The 24,262-nt window shown below is 41.8% G+C and overlaps 1 protein-coding gene across 6 annotated transcripts in view; it reads right to left on the bottom strand.

The window, feature by feature from the left end:
- Positions 1 to 3,035: 3,035 nt before the first annotated feature.
- LOC144533022 (intersectin-2-like) overlaps positions 3,036 to 24,262 on the bottom strand; it is a 39,690-nt gene continuing 18,463 nt past the window's right edge. The window contains exons 9-39 of one of the 6 annotated variants that reach the window (XM_078274060.1): positions 24,143 to 24,206; positions 22,882 to 23,019; positions 22,685 to 22,791; positions 22,337 to 22,599; positions 22,101 to 22,250; positions 21,873 to 22,013; positions 21,684 to 21,771; positions 21,446 to 21,585; positions 18,555 to 18,697; positions 18,027 to 18,423; positions 17,134 to 17,306; positions 16,161 to 16,221; positions 14,565 to 14,857; positions 14,428 to 14,468; positions 14,152 to 14,318; positions 13,694 to 13,727; positions 13,337 to 13,479; positions 12,995 to 13,091; positions 11,976 to 12,167; positions 11,713 to 11,757; positions 8,992 to 9,113; positions 8,762 to 8,868; positions 6,732 to 6,915; positions 6,508 to 6,606; positions 6,217 to 6,384; positions 5,460 to 5,672; positions 5,183 to 5,304; positions 5,011 to 5,093; positions 4,368 to 4,451; positions 4,068 to 4,241; positions 3,036 to 3,715 (exon numbers count right to left, since the gene is read on the bottom strand). In XM_078274060.1, the coding sequence (XP_078130186.1) occupies positions 3,564 to 3,715; positions 4,068 to 4,241; positions 4,368 to 4,451; positions 5,011 to 5,093; positions 5,183 to 5,304; positions 5,460 to 5,672; positions 6,217 to 6,384; positions 6,508 to 6,606; positions 6,732 to 6,915; positions 8,762 to 8,868; positions 8,992 to 9,113; positions 11,713 to 11,757; positions 11,976 to 12,167; positions 12,995 to 13,091; positions 13,337 to 13,479; positions 13,694 to 13,727; positions 14,152 to 14,318; positions 14,428 to 14,468; positions 14,565 to 14,857; positions 16,161 to 16,221; positions 17,134 to 17,306; positions 18,027 to 18,423; positions 18,555 to 18,697; positions 21,446 to 21,585; positions 21,684 to 21,771; positions 21,873 to 22,013; positions 22,101 to 22,250; positions 22,337 to 22,599; positions 22,685 to 22,791; positions 22,882 to 23,019; positions 24,143 to 24,206 (4,385 nt within the window). In that variant the 3' untranslated portion in view covers positions 3,036 to 3,563. The remainder of the gene's footprint in view (positions 3,716 to 4,067; positions 4,242 to 4,367; positions 4,452 to 5,010; positions 5,094 to 5,182; positions 5,305 to 5,459; positions 5,673 to 6,216; positions 6,385 to 6,507; positions 6,607 to 6,731; positions 6,916 to 8,761; positions 8,869 to 8,991; positions 9,114 to 11,712; positions 11,758 to 11,975; positions 12,168 to 12,994; positions 13,092 to 13,336; positions 13,480 to 13,693; positions 13,728 to 14,151; positions 14,319 to 14,427; positions 14,469 to 14,564; positions 14,858 to 16,160; positions 16,222 to 17,133; positions 17,307 to 18,026; positions 18,424 to 18,554; positions 18,698 to 21,445; positions 21,586 to 21,683; positions 21,772 to 21,872; positions 22,014 to 22,100; positions 22,251 to 22,336; positions 22,600 to 22,684; positions 22,792 to 22,881; positions 23,020 to 24,142; positions 24,207 to 24,262) is intronic. The other 5 variants (XM_078274061.1, XM_078274063.1, XM_078274065.1 and 2 more) reach the window with 5 other exon arrangements.

The raw sequence follows: 24,262 nt of genomic DNA, 5'->3' as shown, positions 1-24,262 counted from the left end.
GATACTAATCTCACCGTTCAGTCCGCTTGTATTTGCTTTGGAGTGGCAACTGCTTTTGTCTTGTTGTGGACTGTGATGCTTTATAGTTCTGCATCAGACTTTCACACAAATGTGCTTAGTTTTTCACTACAACAACAGACAAAACTCACACAAGAGATGTGTAACTATCCAACTGCTGTAATTTCTTTACTCTTCAGGGCGTTGTGCTTCTAGAAAGCTATGATCTAAGGGAATACAATCCGTTTCTTCTCCACATTAAAAAGCCTCACCATGTGAAGGTAATTTTTTGTGACTTAAATATTTCACTTAATATTAGGGCTGTCAATCGATTAAAAAATGTAATCTAATTAATTACATACTCTGTGATTAATTAATCGAAATTAATCGCATACATAATTAACGGTGCCTGAACCGATACTTTTTAAGAAAGTAAAAAAAGAAAAGAAAAAAAAAGGGTCGGTGACATTAAAGAACGGCTTGTTTATTGCTAAGGCCATATGGTCAAAATTAAATGATTTAATAATAATGTATAACAATAAGATAACTTATTTCACTAGTAAATTGCTATTGAATGACAAAATCAACCACCAGATGGGAAAAGGACATTTACAATAACTTCAAATGCACCACGACGCTGTAGTTTACCAGTTTCATTGAACGCACCGTCTGTGTTGTTTCTCCGACGGCAGCTGCAGATTGCTACATCCCGGTGTTGAATCCTCTACAGTAAAACACAGTCAAACTTTACACCGTTTAGCGTTAGCTGTCAGCATTGTAACCGTGTTTAATCCAGCTACTAGCTAGCGGTAGGCTAACGTTAGCTGCTGTCGAGTATAGTGTTAACTAGCGTCACATGCAGCGGGGTTTGTGTTTCAGAGCATCAGAGAGAAGCGCAGACATGTCAGTGGCACCAGATTTCGGTAGCCAGGGTTAGCAGGAAGACGATTTTTACAAGTAAATGTTCCAATTAATGATCCAGGCAGAACATTCTTGTCTCCCTCCTTCATTTTACAGTCCAATGGTGGCTAGAACGGCTCCGGGTCAAACCTCAATATGGAATGGATTAATCTGCGTTATTTTTTCTCAGATTAATTAATCGAAATTAACGCGTTATTTTGACAGCCCTACTTAATAAATATATATATATATATATATATATATATATATATATATATATATATATATATATATATAAAAAGTTTTGGACATATTGAAGTATTCTAAATGTGTCTGTTGCTGATAATATATTCACTGTTTATCACTAGCTCAGTACAGCTGACTTAAAGGACCCATTATACCTTCAGTTACATGAAAGACTGAAGGAGAAGAGAACAGCCCGCTCTTGTGAAGAAGGTACCTGGTACTTTAATTATTTCAGCAAAAGTACATTTAAGACTTCTATGAATGCTTTTCTTTGAGTGTGAGCTGAGATATTTGCAGTGGCATTTCCTTTTAGTTTGGGGGAATTAAAGTGAGACTATATAACTTCCGAAAGAAGAACTAAGACATTCTTCCTGTTACAAATGAAAAGCTGTATTCATAAGCAAAAAAACAAAAAAAAACACCCTTGCTCAACTCAATACACTCAGGGGTTTTTGCTGGCACTGCCTTACTTGGTCTGGTAGGACCAGTAGCTAATGGTGGTTAATGTTAGCTAACCAATTTTCCCTTCCATTTTAGGATGTAAAAGGCAAGTAGAGAAGCTGCCTCAGAGTGGTCGTCCTCTTAGTGAGTCTGTGACGTCTCAGGCCGACATGCTGCTACACGCCTCATCTAATCATCCGGTCACTGCATCCAGAAAAACTCCAGTGGTGGATGAGACTGAAGGAAGGAAGTCCAGCAGGTACAAATATACACTTTTATGAGAAGTTTTATTTTTATAGCATATATTTTCTATAACACTGCAGGAACCGCAGAGACTAAGGCTACGTTCACACCGCAAGTCTTAATTTGGATTTTTTGCTCAGGTCTTATTTTTTGTTCGGCTATTCACATTACCTTTTAAAATGTGGCCTATATCAGATTCCAGTGTGAACTGTTTGCGGTTTTGATATGAAATGACCCGCATGTGCAAAAGAACAATAACAATGACATCAGACGCAGCACGCTGTTGCACTAAAGTTATGGAGGAAGTAAGCATTTTTGCTTTCATTTCAAAATGTTTGTGTAATGGCAGTCATAACATTAATGAGCAGGTGCTGAGGAGGAGAAGAATGAAGAGAAAGAGAGCCAAATTGGCTATTTTGGCCTTTTGCAGGGTTATGGCTGAAAATGCACTACAGAGGTCTGTGTGACAAGAAGACCGATTTGCACGTCAGGACCGCTGCGGGCCTCCACCAGAGTTTCCTCTGGCTTCGCCCTGCCCAGGCATAGTTCACCATCTTTCGGGTCCTATCGCACACGCTCACGCTGCACCTCCCCTACAGTGCAGGCGAGACGGGCTGGGATCCCACCTCAGCCGGCGCGCCGGCCCTCACTTTCATTGCTCCACAGGGCGACCCTCTGTTCCCACTGCGGCCGCATTGGAAAAAAATCCGACCTGGGTCTGATTCAGGACCACATATGGAAGTGGCCTGAATCTGATTTGAAAAAAATCTGATCTGCGCTAGATTTGAGTGTTCACACTACTTTTGAAGAAGTCTGACATGGTCACTTGACCCCAAATTATTTTTTGGGCCACTTTTGCCCACTTTTGCAGTCTGAACGTAGCCTAAGTGATACAGCTGCAGCACAGCGCCACTTAAGAAGCTCAACTAAGATATTCAGTTAAAATAATGTGAAAAGTAATAGTCATGCAAATGTGTCTCATCCAGAATCGACACCATACCATGCCGCCTCTGTGCAACTGCCACACCAGATGGAAGGTGCCATCAGACCGGCTGCTGGTTCTCCAGATGTCGGCAACAAGCAGCAAGTGTACAACAACTTCAGTCCTCGCCTACATCCAAATAAAATCCACATTAACCGTAAATCTTCACTTCTATTCCCTTCTAACTACCTCACAGTTTTCCCAGGGACACAACAAAGAAAAAATGTTTACTCTATGTACATTTTATTCATGCCATTTTCAGGATTTTATGGCACACTTAGGGTTAACTTTTGACATTACATTGTACAGTAGTGTGCAACATTGGCCATGTGCAGGTGTACGTATAACAGGGTGTATGTCTTCATATTAACAAATTCAGACATGTTGTAAGAGACCAAGAGTAAAATAGTGTAAATATGAGTATTACAAAAATCAAACTGTGCCCATTATGTTCACATTTTAGCTGGATTGTTGGCAACAAGAACACCTTTATCCACAATACATTATTACTTCATCTGTGTGTCATTCTCTATTTTTGGCAAGTTCCCTTTCTGTTAAAGGTCACTTAAATGGGTCTGGGCGGCTCAGGGCAGAATAAGGCAGTGCCGGTAAAAGTGAGAGTTTTTCAAGGCAACCCTTGCACTGCTACAAACAGGCACTTTTAGGTGTGTGTGCTTGTTTATACTTATGCAAAATGTCTTCTCTTCATTACTATAACATTAAGTGGTGCGTGTGTTTTGGATGTTTGTTGTCCTCATTTGGTTGGCTCGTAAAGCTGTAGGTCTAGTTTGACCCAAACCTCTCCAGTAGGGACCTCATGCAGTAGTAGGCGGCGATTTGCGGCACCCTTGCTTTCCATCTCTTTGTTTATAGTTGCCACAGGAACTTCAGTACGACCCAGGAAATCTGAAGAGGCAGACAACCGTCATTTAGTAAAGCTGATCAAATGAATGACTGAGACAAAGAAACACACTTCTTCATAGGGATTTTAAATCTGTTTGAAAAGTTTGATACTGGATTTTAAGGCTGAGGATTTTTAGGTCATAACAAAAAGACATAAAATTCAGAAAAAAGGCACAGCAGCACAAACAAAACAATTGTGGAAAGATGAATGTCTAATTATCAGTCAAAAGAAGACATCAGAAGCTGACCAGTGACTGTGTGTTCTGTACAGACAGGACAAACTGGACAAAAAGCCTAACAATCCATTGTGTTAATGTGAGCGCCTCTGTGCTGTGTGTGTCCTTTATCTACTCACCATCTGGGGAGAACTGGTCTTTCTCAAACACAGTAATACACAGCACGTCCTGGTAGAGGTCTTTGATGAAGAACTGGCAGTTGAAGTTCCACTTTGGGTTCAGAGTGTCGCTGATCGGTCGGGAGGTGTAGCACTGAGCCCCCATCGTCAGCTCACAGTACGGATTACTTTTACCTGGAGAGAAATTATGTTTTTTTTTAATTAACTGGACATTAATTATGTGAATCATACTGTACTGAATTGTGAATTGATAGATAGAGGGCAGAGTGACAGGATCTGTAATCCTTCACAAGGCCTTACCGTTGGGTTTACAGGCTTTGAGTTCCTGGGCTTCAGTGACAGTTACCAGCAGTCGGCCTATACCGCTGGTCTTTAGAGAACGTGCTAAAACAAACAGACATTAGATGTAGGCTTACAACACTGCATTACATAGTTTGCCAGCTGAAACAGCTGATTTTGTGTATAATGTGTGGACAATATGCACATTCAGGTGCTTATATAATTAAGGCTGATTACAAATTTGACAGATGAAAAATGTCTTTCTGTTATGAGAAAGGGGAAATAATTTGGGGAGGAGGATTATGGATATTTGTGTTTTGCTCAAGGGAGGGTAGGGAGAGCATGGGTGGGTCTTTTAATTTTGAACAAATTTATATTTCAGCTTTTGTCTACTAGATTGATTCAAAATGAACCAACCCAACAGATGTTCCCTCCTTCACTTCAGCCTGCATCACAACAGAACGGTTTAAAAGGTTATTTTGCTGTTTGCCATAAATTCAGAAATATGTGCACATTGATGGCTATTCTACTAGTAAGAATAATTAAACCAACTCAGTACTATATTATGATTTATTGGGAGGAGGGTTTGCAGTACACACACACACACACACACACACACACACGGGGGACAGTAAGTTCATGCAGAAGAAATATCACTGTTTACCTTGGTAAGCCTTCTCTCTCTTTTTCTTCTCCGTCTGTATGAAATGTTCAGATGCTGCTTTGATTTTCTGAACCCACGTTGTCCTACCGACCCAATAAACACATAAATTCTTTACACAGTTTGATAAGCTTATTAGTTTTTAGTGTGTGAAGATGTACATGTGCATGCGTACCTCTCGTTCAAGGTCTCCGTTTTGAGTGTGTAGACACGATCGATGTGTGAGACGTGGAAGACTGGCTCATCGCTGGAGGGGTCCGGTGGCATTTTCACCAAAACCTCATTTAGAAACAGTGGCTAGAGGAGAAAATGAAGTGATGAATGACTTATGGAGAGAAGTCAGAAGGAAAATGATTGTAAGACTTCACCTTAGCACTATTTCATAAATAATCAAAGCAACATAAATCGTATTTCAACACCATAAAGGTATTTATATTCCTGTCTGCGCTTACTGTTTTGTACATCTTCAGCTGTATGTTGGTCTTGAGGCTGAATAGCTTGTCTGATCCAGAGGAGGAGAAGGGTTTGGCGCTGTGTGTGAGGAGGAGAAAATCACTGAAGAGGAAAGCCCACAGCTCCCTGCTGCTTTTGGTTTTGTAAAGCCGACCGCTGTGGAGCAGCTTGCGAGGCCCAAGGCAATTAGTCAGCGAGTTGAAGACCAAGTGCTGAAAGAAAGTAAGGCAATACTGAGGAGAGGAAACTATCAAGTACTATGAATAAATTAAGTGCTTTAGTGAAAAATGCTCCCTGGGTTTGCTACTGTATGCGTGCATTTGTTTTAGTAACAGATAACATCAATTCTGATGTGAGGAAGAAGCACTGAGTTATTCCAGCAGAATATATCACAGTGGCATCCAACATAAAATGCATTGAATGGAGTGTTTACAACTGTACTTTACTGCAGTAATAAAATATCGGCATTAACAGACTACACATGCCGTCATTAAATTTGATTTGCACCCGTGAATATAAAAACATCATGTCTGGGGGTGGCCTCTAGCTCACCCACTAAGAGTGTTCGCCCCTTGTAGGCTGGGTCCTTTGCAGCGGTGCGGGTTCGAATCCGACCTGCTGCCCTTTGCTTCGTGTCACCCATCTCTCTCCCCCTTTTCTGTCTATCCACTGTTACTGTCTAATAAAGGGAAAAGGCCCCCCCAAAAAATCTGAAAAAACAAAACAAAAAAAAACATCATGTCTGGATGTGTTTACCACTATAGCTCCCTCACACTGCACGTGGCTCTGTATCCACTCCAGCCGGTCTGAGTTCTCCTTTTCCCGGACTCCCTCGTTGACCTGAGAGCACAGCTCCTCGGCCCGCTCCAGAGCTTCTCTCAGTGGGCTGCGGTCCGCGTGACCATCTGGGGTGTTCTCCAGGATCTGACCAACAAGAAGAGGAAAGGAGAGAAACATGGAATTGCATACGTAGTGAATATTAGAGGAAAAAAGTGATCGGTGGGGAATATTGTAATTAGACAAACAGAGAGCATTTGTTCCACATACGTTCTTTATGAGCAGAGGGTATCGTGTGATCCTCTGCATGGGCTTGAGGAGGAAGCTGGACAGTGGCATTCCTTTACAGCGGTAGTTAGTGGCTATCTTCTGCTCAACAGGAGGCGAGAGAGATAAAGATGTATATTTTGTTGCATCTCAGAACCATATGTTTTGTCCCTTTGTTTCTACATAACGTTTTTTTTATGTCACTATCCAATATCTACAAGTCGTACCTTGAGGAAGTTTTTAAAGTCAGGCTGGTTGTGGGTTTTGCTCTGCAGCAGGGCAGCGGCGTTGAGCTGGCAGGAGCAGAAGTGGATGTAAGGCTGCATGTGTGCGAGCTCCGAAGCCAACAGATCCCCTATCAGCTGGACCGGCATGTTCTCTCCTTCGGTCTTTTTACGGACCCGCAGCGCCCTGGGACGATGATGATGATGCAAAACACGATTTTTGTTACATCTTCATTTGTAGATCAAAATCTGTTTTACAGTGGATTTCCTTTAAATCAGGGGTCTTCAACGTTTTTTAAGCCAAGGACCCCTTAACTGAAAGAGAGATGGAGCATGGACCCCCCTACGACATATATTGTATAAAATTAAGTTGCATATTAAACTGGGCCTACATTACGTGGAGGGCGGCCTAAAGCCTTTATACATACCTTTTTTTGTATAGAATACTAAATTATTAAAATAGCCTAATAATTGTTGGCATGATTTTATAAATCATGTTTTTAATGTTAAACATAAATGTGGAACAGTGAATCCTTAGGATGAACTGTATCTGTGGATCTTTGTGATTACCTTACCTATAGACCAGTAAGCCTCTCATCAGTGGGGATTTATATTTGCTAATAATATGTTGAATTAATTTTAAGGACTTTTTCATCTTTGAAAAAACTTAAACCTAATTTGGAGGCCCCCCTGCATTGACTCTGAGGATCCCCTAGGGGTCAGGGAACCCCTGTTGAAGATCTCTGCTTTAAATCATTTTTCTCACTGTTCAGTTTCTCCCTTTGGCCAAAAGAAGGGGTGGGAATCACCAGAGGCCTCACGATACGATATCATCACGATACGATATCATCACGATACGATATCATCACGATACTTGTGTCACGATACGATACTATTGCAATTTTAAAAGGAACACGCCGACTTATTGGGACTTCAGCTTATTCACCGTAACCCCCAGAGTTAGATAAGTCCATACATACCCTTCTCATCTCCGTGCGTGTTGTAACTCTTTCTGACGGCTCCACCGGTAGCTTAGCCTAGCACGGATCCTGAAGGTAATCGTTTCCAACTAGCCTACTGCACCGAATTAGTGACAAAATAATGCCAACATGTTCCTGTTTACATATTGTGATTTGTATAGTCACAGCGTGTACAAATAACAAGGTCACATGAGACACAGCCATCTTCTAACCGTATATAAACTGGGAACTATATTCTCAGAAAGGCAAAGCATTTCTACTCTCTGCTCAGGGCTTCTCAGGTGCTGCAAGCGTATCACTCCGCCCAAGTAGCAGAAGTAGCACTGCTTCTCCTTTCTGAGAATATAGTTCCCAGTTTATATACGGTTAGAAGATGGCTGTGTCCCATGTGACCTTGTTATTTGTACGCGCTGTGACTATACAAATCACAACATGTAAATAGGAACATGTTGGCATTATTCTGTCACTTATTCGGAGCAGTAGGCTAGTTGGAACTGATTACCTTCAGGATCCGTGCTAGGCTAAGCTACCGGTGGAGCCGTCGGAAAGAGTTACAACACGCACAGAGATGAGAAGTGTATCTATGGACTTATCTAACTCTGGGGGTTACGGTGAATAAGCTAAAGTCCCAATAAGTCGGTGTGTTCCTTTAAACATGTGGCAATATTCTGCGATATATTGCAATTTATTACCTTTTTTTCTAACTTCAAATGTTTCCCAATTTCAAATGATGTCCCCAAAAAGTTTGTCAACATCTTGTTTTATCTAAAAAGATAATTTCTCTGTTTGTTCATCTCACTTCAGTTTTATTGCTGCAAAATGGGCTTGTCCAGCAGACAAACTGACCAACACATAATAATAGATCGATAATAGATCGATACTTGGCGTCTGTGTATCGATGCAGTATTGCCACAGAAAATACCGCGATACTATGCTGTATCGATTTTTTTCCCCCACCCCTAGCACATAGTACCCAGAAACATCCATTGAAGAAGCAGAGTAGAGTCACAACATTTCACAGAATGCGTCATAAATGTGGTGTTTGGTACCTACTTGAGTAGTTTGGTGTTGCACATTATCAGCTCCCTCCAGTTAACAAAGATCACTCCCATCTCAGCTTCTGTTAGACGGCCTGACTCAGACATGGGCTTGTAGAAGACCTGAGATGGGAAGAAAAATGAAATACTATAGAAAATATGTTCACCTGTATTGTGTTTGTGTGTGTGTGTGTGTGTGTGTGTGTGTGTGTGTGTGTGTGTGTGTGTGTGTGTGTTCGTCCCTACCTCTAGAACCAGCTCCAAGTCTTCCACGTAGGTCTCCTCAGTCTGGATGAGCTCATGGATGTAACCCTGCCTCTTCCTCTCCTGAGGCGTCATAGTGTCCAACGTCATCAGGTCAGCGCACCCTGCAGCGCACACACACACACATGCAAACGGGCAAACATGCACAAAGGCATGCACAAACACACCAACACTTTCCTGTCAATCACCAATACAGTGAGGAAATACAGCACCTTTGTCAAAAACACCACACACATCAGCGTGTTAAAATCTCCATTTATTATCACTTCTATATCGTATTTACATTTAATGCAGAAACAAGAGTGAGGCACGTTGTAGTTGCAGTACATGAACTTAGGGGACATAGCAGGCTAATGCTAACGCTAAGAACACGGCTCCCAAGTACACTAAATGAAAGAATTCAAGAAAAAAAATGAAGCACCTTATGATTGCATAGGTGTGAATGAGTAAAGTAGCTAATGCTCGAGGGAAAGAGCAGTGGAAAACTCAGTTGGTAGTCTTTGAGGTTTAAACTTGGCAAAAGTTGGACGTAAATGTCAGCAGTGTGGTGTGTCATTATCCCGGAATCTACCATTGCCAGTTGATATGCTAATATCTGTGTGTTTTCTTTTGCTGGTGATATCACAGTTCAGTACAGCATGAGTTTCAACCTTCATCGCTTGAAAGCATTAATAAACGGAGGAGTGCATAAGTCAATAATAAAATCACAATTAAATGTTAGTACAAGCAATGCATTAGCAAGTAGCAATCAAGGTTATTGGTGATTTAAGCAACAGTGAGTCTTCATGTTGGTCCATTTTAGCAAGGTTTAATGTTGTTAGTGCAAGAATGAGTGACCCTGTTAAAAATTATTACAGATTCATAGCCTGATTTAGAAAACTAAATGACTGACGTCATTTCCATATTTGTTTTATTATACTGTATAATCAAACTCTTATGATCCATATTTCCATTTATCTTTAGCAAAACTACACATTTCATGCCTTTGTATCAGAGGGAAAAAAAGCCTCTAAGACACGTCTAGCTGCCTCTGCCTCGCTCCCCTGGTTAATTAGTTAAAGAAACATCAAGGGGAACGCAGGAAACGGAGAGAGGGAGGGGGGTAAGGGTGAGTAATAAATGCCTTATAGAAAAAGACAGTGGAGAAAAATTAAAGAGGAAAGGGTAAAGGAAGCAAAATAAAAAAAAGGGGGATCAAAAACAGAGAAGCAAAGAACACCACATCCTAAACGAGTGAGGTGGAAAGCGCAGAGCTGGGCTGTTCTCGCTGGCAGCTGGGCTTCCTGTTGCGACAGGGCAATTCGGATTGGCTCAGACAGAAGGGGGGAGGAAGAGGAGGAGGAGGAAGAGGAGGAGGAGGAGGAGGAGGAGGAGGAGGAGGACACAGAAGAGAAGGAGTAGAGAGGAAAGCCAGCATTACTGTCCTACAGAGGAAAAAAAGAGATGAAGTGGAGGAGGGGGAGGTGAGTGAGATGAAGGAGAGATGGAGAGACATTAATATAGTTTTAATATTAATGCTAGACCCTTACATGCAGGTGCATTAATAATGTATTTCTGGAAATGTAAATGTTGTTACTAATCATATCAGCTGGAAGCATGATCGTAAGTTCTTCCATTTTTTTTTCTTCTCTCTGATGAAGCACACGCCTTGTGTGTGCTGCGGTGTGTAGGAGTTCATGTTCAACTAGAAGTAAAATTAAAATTTCATTGTGTTTTGTGTCTGCAGCTTAAACAAGTTCATCCTAATTAAACGTCCAGCGTGTTCACTCTTGTTAACAGAGATCCACTGCTGTGGGGAGAACACGCAAGCTATGAATACTAATTCAAACACACAACCCTTCTTTTTTTCAATCATCAGACCGGCTATGTGTGAATAAGAAAGTAGAAGTAGAATCACACCCTGTCCAACAGACACACAGGAGTATGCATAGTGGGCACGTGCATTGTACATTATCTCTACCTACCTTATCAATTTCCCAGTGAAAATTAAGCTTCCAAAAATGTGACTGATTAGGATGAAGACATTTGCTCTTCATTTGAAACAAATCAGTGGTTGTTCCCTTTTGTTCTGTGACCCAGTGATTTGTTGGTAAGACATTTTGGGAAATACGCTCATTCACTTTCTTGCAGAGAGCTAGATGAGAAGATTGATACCACTTATGTCTGTACGCCAAATATGAAACTACAGCAAAAGATTGTTATCTTAGTTTAACATAAAAACAAAGGGGAAACAGCTAGCCTATCTAGCTAGCCTTGTTGTATTTCTGTTTTTGTAAGGTTAAAGCAAATTAGATATAACATGTTGTTTAGTGAGCTTGATAAGTGTTGGTATTTTTATGTACTTAAACAGAGCCAGAGACATTTTCTCCCTGCTTCCTGTCTTTATGCTAAGCTTACTGCCTGCTAGCTCCATTTGACAGACACATTCCTGACAAGAAAGCCCCGAGCGGAACGTAGTTTCCAAAATGTTATACTATCCTTTTGATTGAATATCAGTTGTTGGTGCAGCCACTTCAGCGCCACTTAAAAGGCAATTTAACAATGATTTCACTTTTAGTCTTTTGTTAATTTAAGAAAGTGTGAGATCCCATTCATGAATTTTCAATAAGCACCACACCCAAACTATGTGGGGGATTGAGCCTTTTAAGTGCAGTGGGTTCATGTTCACCATTGACCCCCTCAGTGACAGAAACCAACTCTTACCGTCACTCTCTCCATGCTCTGACATGGATAATGGATCTACTGTACCTGCAGTGAGCCAAGTCAACCAATCAGATTGTCAGCAACAAGTGGGAAGTTTGTTTCTACAGCTGATAAATATGTTTTTATCAGTTTGAACAGTCTTATTTTCCCCTAACAACACTCCTACAATAATTCCAACTCCATGTGTAAATTACTGTTTTTCTCTCAAATAATACGACAGAGAAATATTGTCCCTCTCAGGAAAAGTTCTTAGGTTTACTCACATTGCTGGCTGGGGTCGGATTCTGTGGTCATCTTGACATAATTGGTGGGCAGCAGGCCGGTGACCCCATTGGCGTCTCCTTTCCACCAGTCAGGGTTGGTCTTGTCCAGGATGCTGATGAGCTGACCCTTGGAGAAGCTCAGCTCATCCCGATTAGCAGCGGTGTAGTCGTACATTGCGATAACTTGGCACACTGAGGGGAGAAAAGGCAGATATGGGGTTTTACAAGGACGTGAGTTTCAGCATGTTCAGATGGTTCAGTGTACTGAATTTTTGCTAGGTTTTCTAGGAATGGCAATGTTGGTCATTTGGTCGGTCAACCACTTTGGTCCAGACTGAAATATCTCAACAACTATTGCATGGATTGCCATGAAATTTGGTACAAACATTCATGTCTCCCTCAGGATGAATTGTAATAATATTTCATCTACCGCCATCAACAGGTCAAATTATTAACTTGACCTTTCATATTTCATATTTGACCAAATATCTGCAAAACTAAATACATTCCCCGAAATACATTGTGCTAATTAGCAAACGTTAACATGCTAAACTTAAATGGTGACTAAGGTAAACATACCTACTAAACATCCGCATGTTAGCGTTGTCATGCCATTAACATTTAGCTCACAAAGCATGGCTGTAGACTCTTAATCTTGTCAAATGTCATCAATGTTTTGAGACTTTTTAAGGTTTTCTGGAATTATTACTGGACAAAATACAGCATTATTTGGATATTTGGATACAATGCAGTTCAACCCTAAAAATCACAAAATGACAGAAATGCAATTCGGAATTACATACACTCATTACAGGTTAGTCGGCCACTGATACAGGGAGTTACAGTAATGTATTAGCATCTTAGTATTTGCACCATACTTGTGAATGCATTATTGCATTATGTTTGTGTAAAATGTAAAAATCAGGGAGTTATTGGCACAGTTGTCAAAGTAATAGTGGCGTAGAAATATCAATTTGTCTATATAAGACAGAATCATTTCGAAGGGTGTCAGTCATCACCTGGCAGAGGGGAGGGAGAGGACTTGCTGCTGGAGGGGCCGAGGAGCTTGACGTGAGAGGAATGAAACCAGCCTCTCTGCCGCTTCTTGCCTCGAGCCTGGAGGGAAAAGAGCCAGTGAGAGTAAATCAATCTCCTGCTGGTTCACTTCTGAATTCTAAATCGAAACAGAGGAAGAAAAGACCATCAATGTGGATATTTAAATATTCTCCATTATGACGGATTACTGATACACATACAGACCTCCAAGGTGCCATTGATCTTGAACTGGACATCAGCATTAAGAGGTAAATATATAAGACTACTATGACTCTCTTAGGGCCCTTATAGCACTAATAACTGACCTGCAGTTCCCCGAGCCACCAGCCAGTGGAGTTCTTGGCCAGGACCACGATCAGTTGCCCTGGAGACAGACGCAGCTGATGCATCGTCGGGGCAACAGCGGTGGCGACTGCCTGGGCGATCTCTGTTGACCGAACAGATAAAGCTAAGGATGAATTTAGATCAGGTAAATGTCAAGAGCATAACAGATTTAATCAGCAGACTGTGTGTTATGTGTCTGTCTGTGTGTGTGTGTGTGTGTGTGTGTGTGTGTGTGTGTGTGTGTGTGTGTGTGTGTGTGTGTGTGTGTGCGCGCGCGTGCGTGCGCGCGTGCGTGCGTGCGTGCGTGCGTGCGTGCATGTGTGCACTATTTGTCTCACCAGGCTTTTTGATTGGAGCTCCAGGTTTTGTCGCCTAAATGAATAAAGTAGTAGTAAATTAATGAGTAATGTAATAATTAAGTAAATTCCATTCAAAATTATGTAACTTGAAAAAATAATAATGTTAGGATGGCTATAAATGCTAGCTTTTAATTGCTTTCTAGAATCGATTGTCAAGAAATAACACATGCTTATCACAAGTTTCCAAAGTTGCTTATTTTATCTGACTAACAATAAAAAAATGAAAAAAGGTATGATTGATAAAATGTCTGTTATCCTGATGACTAATCTTTGCAATATTTCTTAAACTAAATATCTATAACATACTTTACACAATAAATAAAATCATAAATTAAACTAATTTGTGTTTCTATTATTACAAACATTTCCGATTTAGGTCAGAAACAGCAAAAACCATTGGTTATAATAATACTTTTTTACTTTACAGCTTGAATCACCTCTGGTTCAACAGGTCGGACATAGTTGGAGGGGAAAACCCCTGTCTGATCCCCGATGCATCCTCGCCACCACTCTCCTTCTCTCTCTGTCACCATGACAACATCTCCCTCAACAAACGTCAGGTCCCCCGCCTCTGGGCTCTCATAAGTGTACAAGGCCACATACTCTGGTTAGGATTAAAATACAAGAGTGAAAGTCAGAGCCACATATCTGACAGTAGGCTTGTCATGATAATATGTATGTGAGACCTTTTTCTACAGATATACTACACTTACCCTCTAGCTGAACAGAGTCAGATGTGTCGAATGCATCCACACTAAAATGGGTGAAAAAAACAGTCAATTTACGATCAGCTTAAAGTTAACATCAGACAGGTGTGTGTGTATGCGTCTTCTCTCGTGTGTCTTCATACTCTGCATTGCCACCCGTCTCCAAAGTGACATAGGTTTTGGGGAACCATCCCCGTGTCCCGTTGAGCTGTCCCAACCACCAGTCTTCCCTCTGCTGTAGCACGCTGATGACGTCACCCTGTGAGAAGCTCAGCAGCGCAGTGATGACGTCATCCGCATCGGAGGAGAGGTTGAGGTGAGTTTCTGAGGTGGCTGACCATGAGGAGACGGCTCGAGCCAGCAGAGGGACGGAGGACTGAGGAGTGAGATTAGTAGAGCAGCGGGGTTTCACATTAGGCACAATGGAGCAAGTCATCTATAAGAAATCAAGGAAACCATCAAATTAGCCTCCCAGCGACTCATCTAGATATAGAGCAGTTTAAAATATCTCTGTTCACCTCACACTTTCTGACCATGAGACCTACTAACACGCATGTTATCTTTTGGGAGATGTCTGATGTCTAAATGTCTGTGTGACCCACAGAAAGGCAGAGAGAGAGGAACTCTCAATAGGGAAAAACGCTATAAATATACAGCCATGCTGCTGTTGAAGGTGTGTGTGTGTGTGTGTGTGTGTGCGTGTGTGTGCGTGCGTGTGTGCGAGTACCCCAGCGAGACCTAGTTAGCTGCCTGCCAAAGCCTGTTTATAGCACAGATATACAGTGAAGGCAGACATCAATACACCAACAGGAAACCTAGCAAAGTTTAAGCTAACATTTGAACTATTTTTAAATTGCATTAAATGTTTTTTTTTGGCAGTGCAACAAGCTGTAAACATAACATTGACTTATAATCACCTTACCTAGTTGACATGGCAACATATTAGCAAACAGTTGCTTACATTACTTACATATCCAACAGATACAGAGAAACATTAGCATTCATTCAGAGTCATATACATATATAAGTCCAACATTCACTCTCCTTTTAGCTCTGTTTTGGATGCCACCCAGTCCTGAGGGAAAAAGCTGACTCTTTAGCTGCTAAATGCTCCACTATGTTCAGCAGCTACTTGCTAACTTTGACTGTAAGTATATAATAGCTGGAAATGATGTTGATGAGAGCAGTGAGACTGAACCAAAACAGTAAAGTTGCAAGCTGGAAAACCCAAATAATGAGCTAAAAGAAGCTAAAAAGCTCTGTAGAGCTGAGGGGAACTGTAGGATCGCATGATAATTCTCTGTAGGTTTGTCATTACAAGTGACTCAGTTCATTTTTCACATAGTCATATAATCCATTGTTAATATGAAAATATTAATTATAGAAGCTTTAATCTTAATGAACTGGCAGGACAGGGAGGCCTCAAATAATCCAAAAGCTCAGATATTACGAGAACGTTTTGTCCTTGTGATGCCTGACAACAGAGAGTATACAGAAAGGATAAAAACAGATAACTCCCATGTTGCTACTGTATGAAACATAGGCCTACAAACTACTCTATCCAGAAAATGAATGCTAAGCTCTGAATTGACACAGCAAGAAAGCAGGGTTTTAATTTGCATCTGGAGTAGGTCACCAAAATGTGTATCTGTCCATTAGGAGTTTTCTTTTAAGAAAACTAAGTTAGACCCATTTCACCACATGCCTGGAGTTAAAAGTAAACATAAGTCGAGCTTTACCTGTGAAGCGTCTGATTGGGCAGGAACAGTGCTGTCACACGCTACCTCCCCATCTGGGACTCTGGGTAAAACAGGAGGGACAAACCATAAAGGAAGGAGCCAACACAAGAATAAAAACAACCCAACAGTACTGTGGCATAAATTACAATGCCCAAGGTGACTGTTACAGAGTAGCAGACAGCACAAAAGCACAAAACTGTAGGCTGTAGGTAATGGCAAAAATTGCACTTGAGCACTGTTCCTTCTATTTCTTATGTTTTTATTAACACATAGCCTTCTCTCAGCACTATTGAAAGAACAGTTTGTCTCCCCTTATCATGTTGATTCGATCCTGCTTTAACTGCTGAGACTGAAAAGTCTGGGAGACGAAGCATAGGCCCTTTGTTTAAACTGATAAACTACAAGGACACTATAAACCATCTTCCTTCCCAGATCCGTTCCTCCCTAGTCAGTTACGATGTCCGGGGAATGTGACCCCAGATGTGAAAGTGGGGGACAGGGGATAAGGTGAAGTGGGTTTATGACACCTTGGGAGATTTAGAAAGGTATCTGACAAGATCTTTATCTTTATGTGCATGTTAACCTATAACCTGTTAACATTATCTGGACACTGTCTGTATGAAAATGTAAACCATTGTTGTAGGTAGATCATGTTTGAATTGTCACTCCCCTTTTCCCAATGTGCATTTAATCTCAGTGTTTCCTTGACTCATTTGAAGAATCGGTACTCACTGAGCTGCTTGTGCTTTTGTGACTCTGTTATTCTTCCTATATTTGCAAATATATTCTAATAAATACGAAAACCCTAACTTGGTTCAGTTCTCCGACTGTCTTATTTGTTACATTCACTAAACTTTGAAACCTCTACCCCTGCTGGACCAGAAACTTCCATTACACTACATTCTTTAGTGTAGGGGAAGTGAAATATCACACAGAAAGTGTCTGTCCCATTCTCTGTCTTTCTCTATGTTACCCTGTGTTAAGTGGTAATGGCGGCGGACAGGACGATTTTCCAGGTGAAGAAGGGGTTGTCTCAGTGGTAGAGGGGGAAGGACATTTCTCTGCGTAACTCTGGGGGAACCAGCCCTTTTTTCCACGGTAACTCCCGCACAACCAGCCAGGCTCACCGACGGTCTTCTCATCCACCTGCATCATGGAAAACACAGTTTAATCAAACTGCTTGTTTAACTGTCCTTTTTACTTGGGCAGATCTGACCACTCTTTCTTTTCACTTAACTTTGTTTATTTCTGTCCTGCATTCTTTGCCACCCCATGTCATCATGAGTCATCAAATATTATATTACAAACTAACAAATATTACAGTAAAACTCAACATCTAACTGCCAAAAATGCAACATCTACAGTAACATTAGCTAATTAGCTTACATGTGTGCTAGCTAGCTATAAAGAAGGCTAATGCGATTATAAAAGCAGGTAATGTTTTACACAATAGGAAATAACATTACATAATAACATGTAAATGTTATGTTAAACGCCTGTTATTTAGTGTTATATTTTTCTTCTTACATGTAGCCTACCTATCAAATAGAAAGTTATCTTGCTGTGTAAAATGATGTAGCTGAGAGGTGATGCTAATGACAGCTGAGATGTGGTCCACAGTAAACATACTGTAACATCCCTGACAGAAATGAACAATTCCTATAATTTGTACTTGTAAATGCATACAGGCCATTTTGACCCACTTATAAAAACTACATTTTCTTAAAAAGCAAGAGGTAAATAAAAAAAAAGACAAGAACAAGATTTTTGTGGCTTTTGAAATGCTGATATAGGTTTAGGCATCTAATGGTAAATGTGTGAATATGTGTGTAGTGTGTGTTTACATTGTGAGTGTGTGTCTCGTACCTCTATGAGGCCGCTTGCATCTATACTCAGCTCATCCGCGTTTCGGGCAACAAATGAGTACAGAGCTCTATACGTGGTCAGCTTGGAGGATCCCTGAGCCACTAACACCGGCTGCTGTCTTCCTCTTTCCTGCTCTTCTTTGGTCTTCCTCTCCTCCTCCACTTTCTGTTTCCTTTCTTCAACCTCCTCCCTCCTCCTCTTCTCCTCCTCCTCTCTCCTTCTTCTCTCCTCTTCCTGTGCTTTCTCCTGGGCTGTTCGGAGGCGAGCCTGTGCCTCCCTCTCCTCCTCCTCCCTCTGTCTGGCACTCTGCTCCTCCAGGAGCCTCCTTTGACGCGCCTCCTCTTCCTCCTTCTCTCTCTTCTCCTGCTCTTTTCTCTCTTGCTCTAGCTTCGCCTGTCTGTGGGAAGTGAAAAGCCAGACACAGAAAATGTGTTTTATTGGAAATTAAGGTCACCTAAAATATCTTGAGAAACAAAAGATTCACGTCAAGCATGAGTAATTTGCAGCCCCATGTTCCCTCACACTCACCTGGCTGCCTCTTCTTCTTCCTCCCTCCTTCTCCTCTCCATTTCCTCCTCCCTGCGCCTCTGCAGCTCTCTAAGTTTCTCCTCTTTGACTCTGTGCAGGTCGTCTAGGACAGCCTGCTGCCTCACCTGCTTCTCCCTCAGCTCCTGATGCAGCCACAGAATGTACAATGCATGAGAAAGGCATAAAAGACACAACCAGTTTAAGAATGCAAAGACAGGGTTATGATCAGCCACAAAGCACAACACAACTATATGCAAGCTTTCATTCTGCTCCGACCATAACACAGCCAATGAAGAGTACAGTACTCTACATCACATGTGTTGCAAAACTCATCTCAACAAACTACACCTGTTTGGTGCAATAGTACAAATACAATCATTTCCAAACATGCGAAACTGATGTAAAAAAAAGTCCACAAACTGGCAGCCATTCACAGAAACATGCAGATGTGTGTATAGGCCTATATGTACTGTATATGCAGAGTTCAATTTTTTCCCCTTTCTAACAGGGAAATCCTGCAGGTTACGCATTCTGTGTGTGTGTGTGTTACCATCAGGGTGCATCCTGTTTACACAGAAAACACAGGCTAGAACAAATGGTACATGGTACCAAAAAAAGCAAGGATGAGCGAACAGATCGAATCATCTCAGGATGAAAAGGAGAGATTAAACATTGTGGCTTGAGGGAAAACAAGAGGTGAGATGAAAAAAAACCCTAATAAGGAGTGGTGGTCAAAAAGATTACACAGTGGGAGGTAGAGTGAGAGACGCAGAGAGGAAGAAAGATAACCTTGATGAGAAGGAAGAGCTGGCTGAGGCAGGCCAGCAGAGACAGAAGGCCCCGCAGGACACAGTCATCCATATCCCCAAGCTAAGAAAGAAACACACAGTGTGATGATGGCGGGAGGGATAGCGGGGAGAGAATAGAGGAGCGGAGAGAAGGGGATGGACAGAAGGTATAATAATGAAAGGAGGAAAACAGATGGGAGTTGTAAGACGGATAAAAAAAAAAAAAAGAAAAAAAAAGGAAAGCAGAAAGAAAAGAAGCATCAGAAAAAAAAGAAAATAAACACGGAAAACCAGAGACGAGATGAACGTAAATTAGTAAGAAAGATGTCCAGGTAGAGGGAAGCAGAGAAAAAGGGACGGAGGAGAGAAAGAAAGACGTTAAAAGTGTTAAGTTAAACATTTTAACAACCCAAAAGAGAGAGAGAGCAGGCATTTTGACGCTGCAACTATTAGTATCAGATTGATGTTGACATTGTGAGAAGGCATTACATCATACACCACAGGTATTGAATTTTCAGACTTTCTGCCAGCAAGTGTGTACGTCTGAGTCCGTATGTGTGCAGTAAGGGTTAGGTAACAAGGTTTTCTTTGCCTAAGGGTGAAACTCTAGAGTTTACCATGACCAACTGAACAAGATTTTACAGTAGCGTTTTAACTGTGAAACTCACACTGTTCTATTCCAATAAACCATTGCTGAAGGAAATAAAAAAATACAGCTTCTGGTTTGGAACATTGGTGTAACCCATCATATAGTGTTGTTCTAAAAATACCCAACTGTTTTCCAAAAAGAGTTAGGGCCTCAACAGCCAATTATGTTGTTTTTTTTCTTCTTTTTTTTTAGGTTTAGAAATTACACTTATTTGCTTTCTTGCAGGGAGTAAGATCTAACACTTAGAAACAAAGCAAATTAGTATATTTTCCAAAATGTCAAACTATTTCTTTCATGGCAATTTTTAAAAATATGAATGTGAAGATTTAAAAGACCATATGCAAGTTTGTGTGTAAATGTGACATATTTGCTAATCTACTTGTATGCTATAAAGTTTTAGATTATTTTTTTTTACGTAAAAACTTTCTTATTTTGTGTATTTAAGTTAAATCAATATGCTGACATGAATTATTAATAGTGTTAAATAATCTTGGTGTAGCAAAGCAGTTTAAACTCGGATTGATAACACTGAATGCAAATTGTGATGGATTACACAACTCAAGTCAGCTTCTTGAATCTCATTCCATAGAATAAAAGATATTAGTTGGGATTGACAGGTGTATTATGTTGCGTTCCAGGCAACCCGTAACCCGTGTTTTCACAACCTTCTACCCATGAAAGTGCCCTGGAACGGCAGTCAAACCCGTAACTTACTACCCGTGAACTCGTACCAGATTGTTGTACTCCCAGTACAGTTTTGACGTCACACACACATAAACAACAATGGCGACCCCTGTTGATGCTGTACAGATGCTGGTGATTAACGGTGAGAAATAGAAATAAATAAACATAAATAGGCAACGTAAAGTAATTCCGCACATTGTAATCAAAGCAATACACATACGATTGTGTACTACTACAGGTTATGTTTATTAAATAAAGCCCAAAATATGTCGCCGACTAGAAATCGCTAATATCAGCTAGCGCTAGCTAACGTTAACGTTAGGTAGCCTAACCTGAACCCTGCCAACGGCACAATGTTTAGCTAGCCAGCTCGTGACTTTGCCTGGAACGCTACCAAGTCGTGAGTCATGACTTGAAATCGTAATTTACGGGCTAAAAATTGTGTCTGGAACGCAGCATGAATGTATTAACAACTCAGCTCCACCCAGGCACATCACAATATTTCAAATCTTAAATGTTCTGCCTCCAACAAGTGACCAAGATATTGAGAAGTGAAGCTAAACTTCTTCAAAGCTACAACATGTTCCCTACAAAGACCTATGGGTGACAGAACAGACATCAAAGTTTTTCTATAATCTGTGATCTGACCTCATCTGCAGCGGGCTGACGTGGCTCGTCCTGTGCTAATTTGGGTTGGGTTGAATTCAAAAAGTCTAAAAGGGCTAAAAAGGTCATTAAATATCCTGAATTAGTCTGTGCCGACCGCTGACCTTAAGCTCCTTGTTGTACTGCTCCATTTGGGCCAGTTTGTCTGTGGTCTCCCTCTCCAGAGTGTCCAGCTGGTCCTTCAGTCTCCGGCAATTCATGCCTTTTTCCGTCACACTCCCGGTCATAGAGGTTAGAGTCACCGCTACATGGCAAAGGTCAAAGATCAAAGTGAGCAAGGGAGAGAATTCAGTGAGCGCTATGATGTCTTTGTGTTGTGCAAGCAGGCGTTTGTTCACACACAGGAGAGTTTGTTGAGGTTGATGTTTCGCAGCTTCTCGTTCAGCCTCTGTTGTTCTGGGACCAGCTGTAGGAGCTTCCTCTGCCAGTCCTATGGGAAACACAGAGGCATACAAACAGAATGAAAAAAAACATTTATGGGAATATATATATTTGACGGGGAGGAAGTGAAAGCAAAAGCATTTCTTTAACCTCAAGCTGAAGCTGCAACGTGTTGATCTCTATGATGCGTGCATCCCTCTTCTGATTGACAAGATCCACCTCTTCCTTCAGGATCCGCCTCTTGCTCTGAGCGTCACGGAGACGGTCTGAGATCTGCTTGTGCTTGTTGCCCTGCGAGACCGGGCACAATTGATATCAGTGTGTGCCCATGCTTTCTTGCTTGTAAGTGCGCATTTTTGAATGTTAGTGCAGTCTCACCACAGCCTCCAGCTCCAGCTCTAGACTCTTCTTTTTGGCCCTGAGTCGGGAAATCTCTTCCTGCTCCCCCTCTCTCCTCCTGCCCAGCTCCTCTCTCTTCCCATGCTCCCACTCCTCCCTCCGTTGGCGCTCCATCTCCTGCTTCGCTGCCTAAAAAAACACGAAGGAACATGGTCACCGGATATGGCAATCTAGATGTTCAGCATCTCGCAGGTGAGGCTACTTCTCCCGCTCACCTCCTTCCTCTCCAGCTCTCTCTGCCTCTCCTCCTCCCTCTGTCTCTCCATCTCTCTCTGCCTCTCCAACCGCCTCTCATCCTCCAGCCTCCTGCGGTTCTCCTGCTCCCTTGCCTCCCTCTCCCTCCTTTCATGAGCCTCCCTCTCCTCCCTCTCTCTCCTGTCCCTTTCCTTTCTCTGCTCTTCCTCCAGAGCCAGTCGGCGTTTCTCCAGCTCGGCGCTGCCTCGGGCAAAGTTTTCCTTCAGCTTGTCCTCGAAGGACACTACGAAGAAGAGAAGGGAATGACGCAGAGTAAGACCAAAGACTCAAATTTCAACAAAACATACAGTGTGCAGGACATGTCGTACCACTGCTCTTGGTCTTTTGTGCAGGTTCTACCTCTGGTGTGTCTATTAAACAGGGAGTTATGTAGGGCCCCGTTCCATTAACAAGCTCACTGGGCTTGATTCCTCCTCTGAAATGAAAAAAAGAATCTAGGCAGTTGTTGTAATAATGAATGTATTAATGAATCCAGTGAGTGAGTCAATCTGTGTGTGTATCTTACCTGAAAGAGGGAGGGACCAGGTCTTGAGGCAGTGTGAGGGGTAGGGGTCGGCCAGTTTTAGCCATGTCCACCAGGTGCATGGCCAGAATAAACTCATCAGCTTGTAGCTGACCGTCCTTATCCACATCTGCCAAGGTCCTATATACGCACAACATAGTAACTCACATTGTAAAGCAATAAAGATGATATGGAACTTTTTTGGTTAGAATATCATGGTTTTGAAGAAGCACTACTGTTTTCTTTGGAGGCAGCGGAACAAGCTGAAAACATTGACAAATTATCACCTCATGAAGTTGTTATGAGGAACAAGTTCGCAAACAGTTGCCTATTTCCACATCCAGCGGGCACAGAGCAACATTAAAGGTGCTCTAAGTGATGTGACGCGTTTTTTAGGCTGCAACATTTTTTGTCACGTACAGCAAGCATCTCCTCACTATCTGCTAGCTGCCTGTCCCCTGAACCCACTGTAAAAAAAAGGCGGTCTCTGTAGACAGCCCAGGCTCCACAAACGCCAACAAAAACAAACTGCGCCAACCTGCACAACGAACCATAACAAACAGTGTTCCAGCCAATAACCGACAAGAAGGAGTTGGTTGAGTCATGAACGCGCATTGTGGAAGTAGCCTACGTGCTAATGGTGCTTCAGTGATGGCTCAACCAGCTCCTTCTTGTCGGTTATTGGCTGGAACACTGTTTGTTATGGTTCGTGGTGCAGCCTGCGCTGTCTACAGAGACCACGTTTTTTTACAGTGTGTTCAGGGGACAGGCAGCTAGCTAGTGAGGAGATGTTTGCTGTAAGTGAAAAATGTTGTAGCCTAAAAAACGTGTCACATCACTTAGAGCACCTTTAACATTCATTTGCAGATGTTTCTAACCACCTGGCTCATGAGTCCTATACACACTCTCCTTTTAGCTCTGTTTTGGTTTTCACTAACTCCTGAGAGAAAAATGTGGCTTTTTTGGCTTCGTTAAGGTTTTAATTTTTCTTTTTTTGGAAAGTCACGTTAAATGACAAACCAATTGGCAATACATCATATTCATGTGAAGGTTTTGGGTCGTAAATCATGGCAATTATTTCCACAGGTGAAGAAGCAAAAATACCAGTGTCGTTGAGATTCAATGGCATTATCCATCTATCTCTGCCACACACACACACACACACACACACACACACACACACACACACACACACACACACACACACACACACACACACACACACACACACACACACACACACACACACACACCTCATACTCACCAGATGGTAGCGAGCTGAGTCTGGGTCAGGTTGGATGCAATCAGTGCATTTCTAACCTGAGGTCCTGCATAGTAAAAATAACATCAGAAATAATAGAGTGAATTCTCATGCCAACTGATG

Source organism: Sander vitreus, chromosome 18, assembly GCF_031162955.1.
Source record: "Sander vitreus isolate 19-12246 chromosome 18, sanVit1, whole genome shotgun sequence".
Lineage (NCBI taxonomy): Eukaryota > Metazoa > Chordata > Actinopteri > Perciformes > Percidae > Sander > Sander vitreus.
The sequence above is the reverse complement of the archived record's forward strand: the minus strand, read 5'-3'. Positions and strand labels throughout refer to the sequence as shown.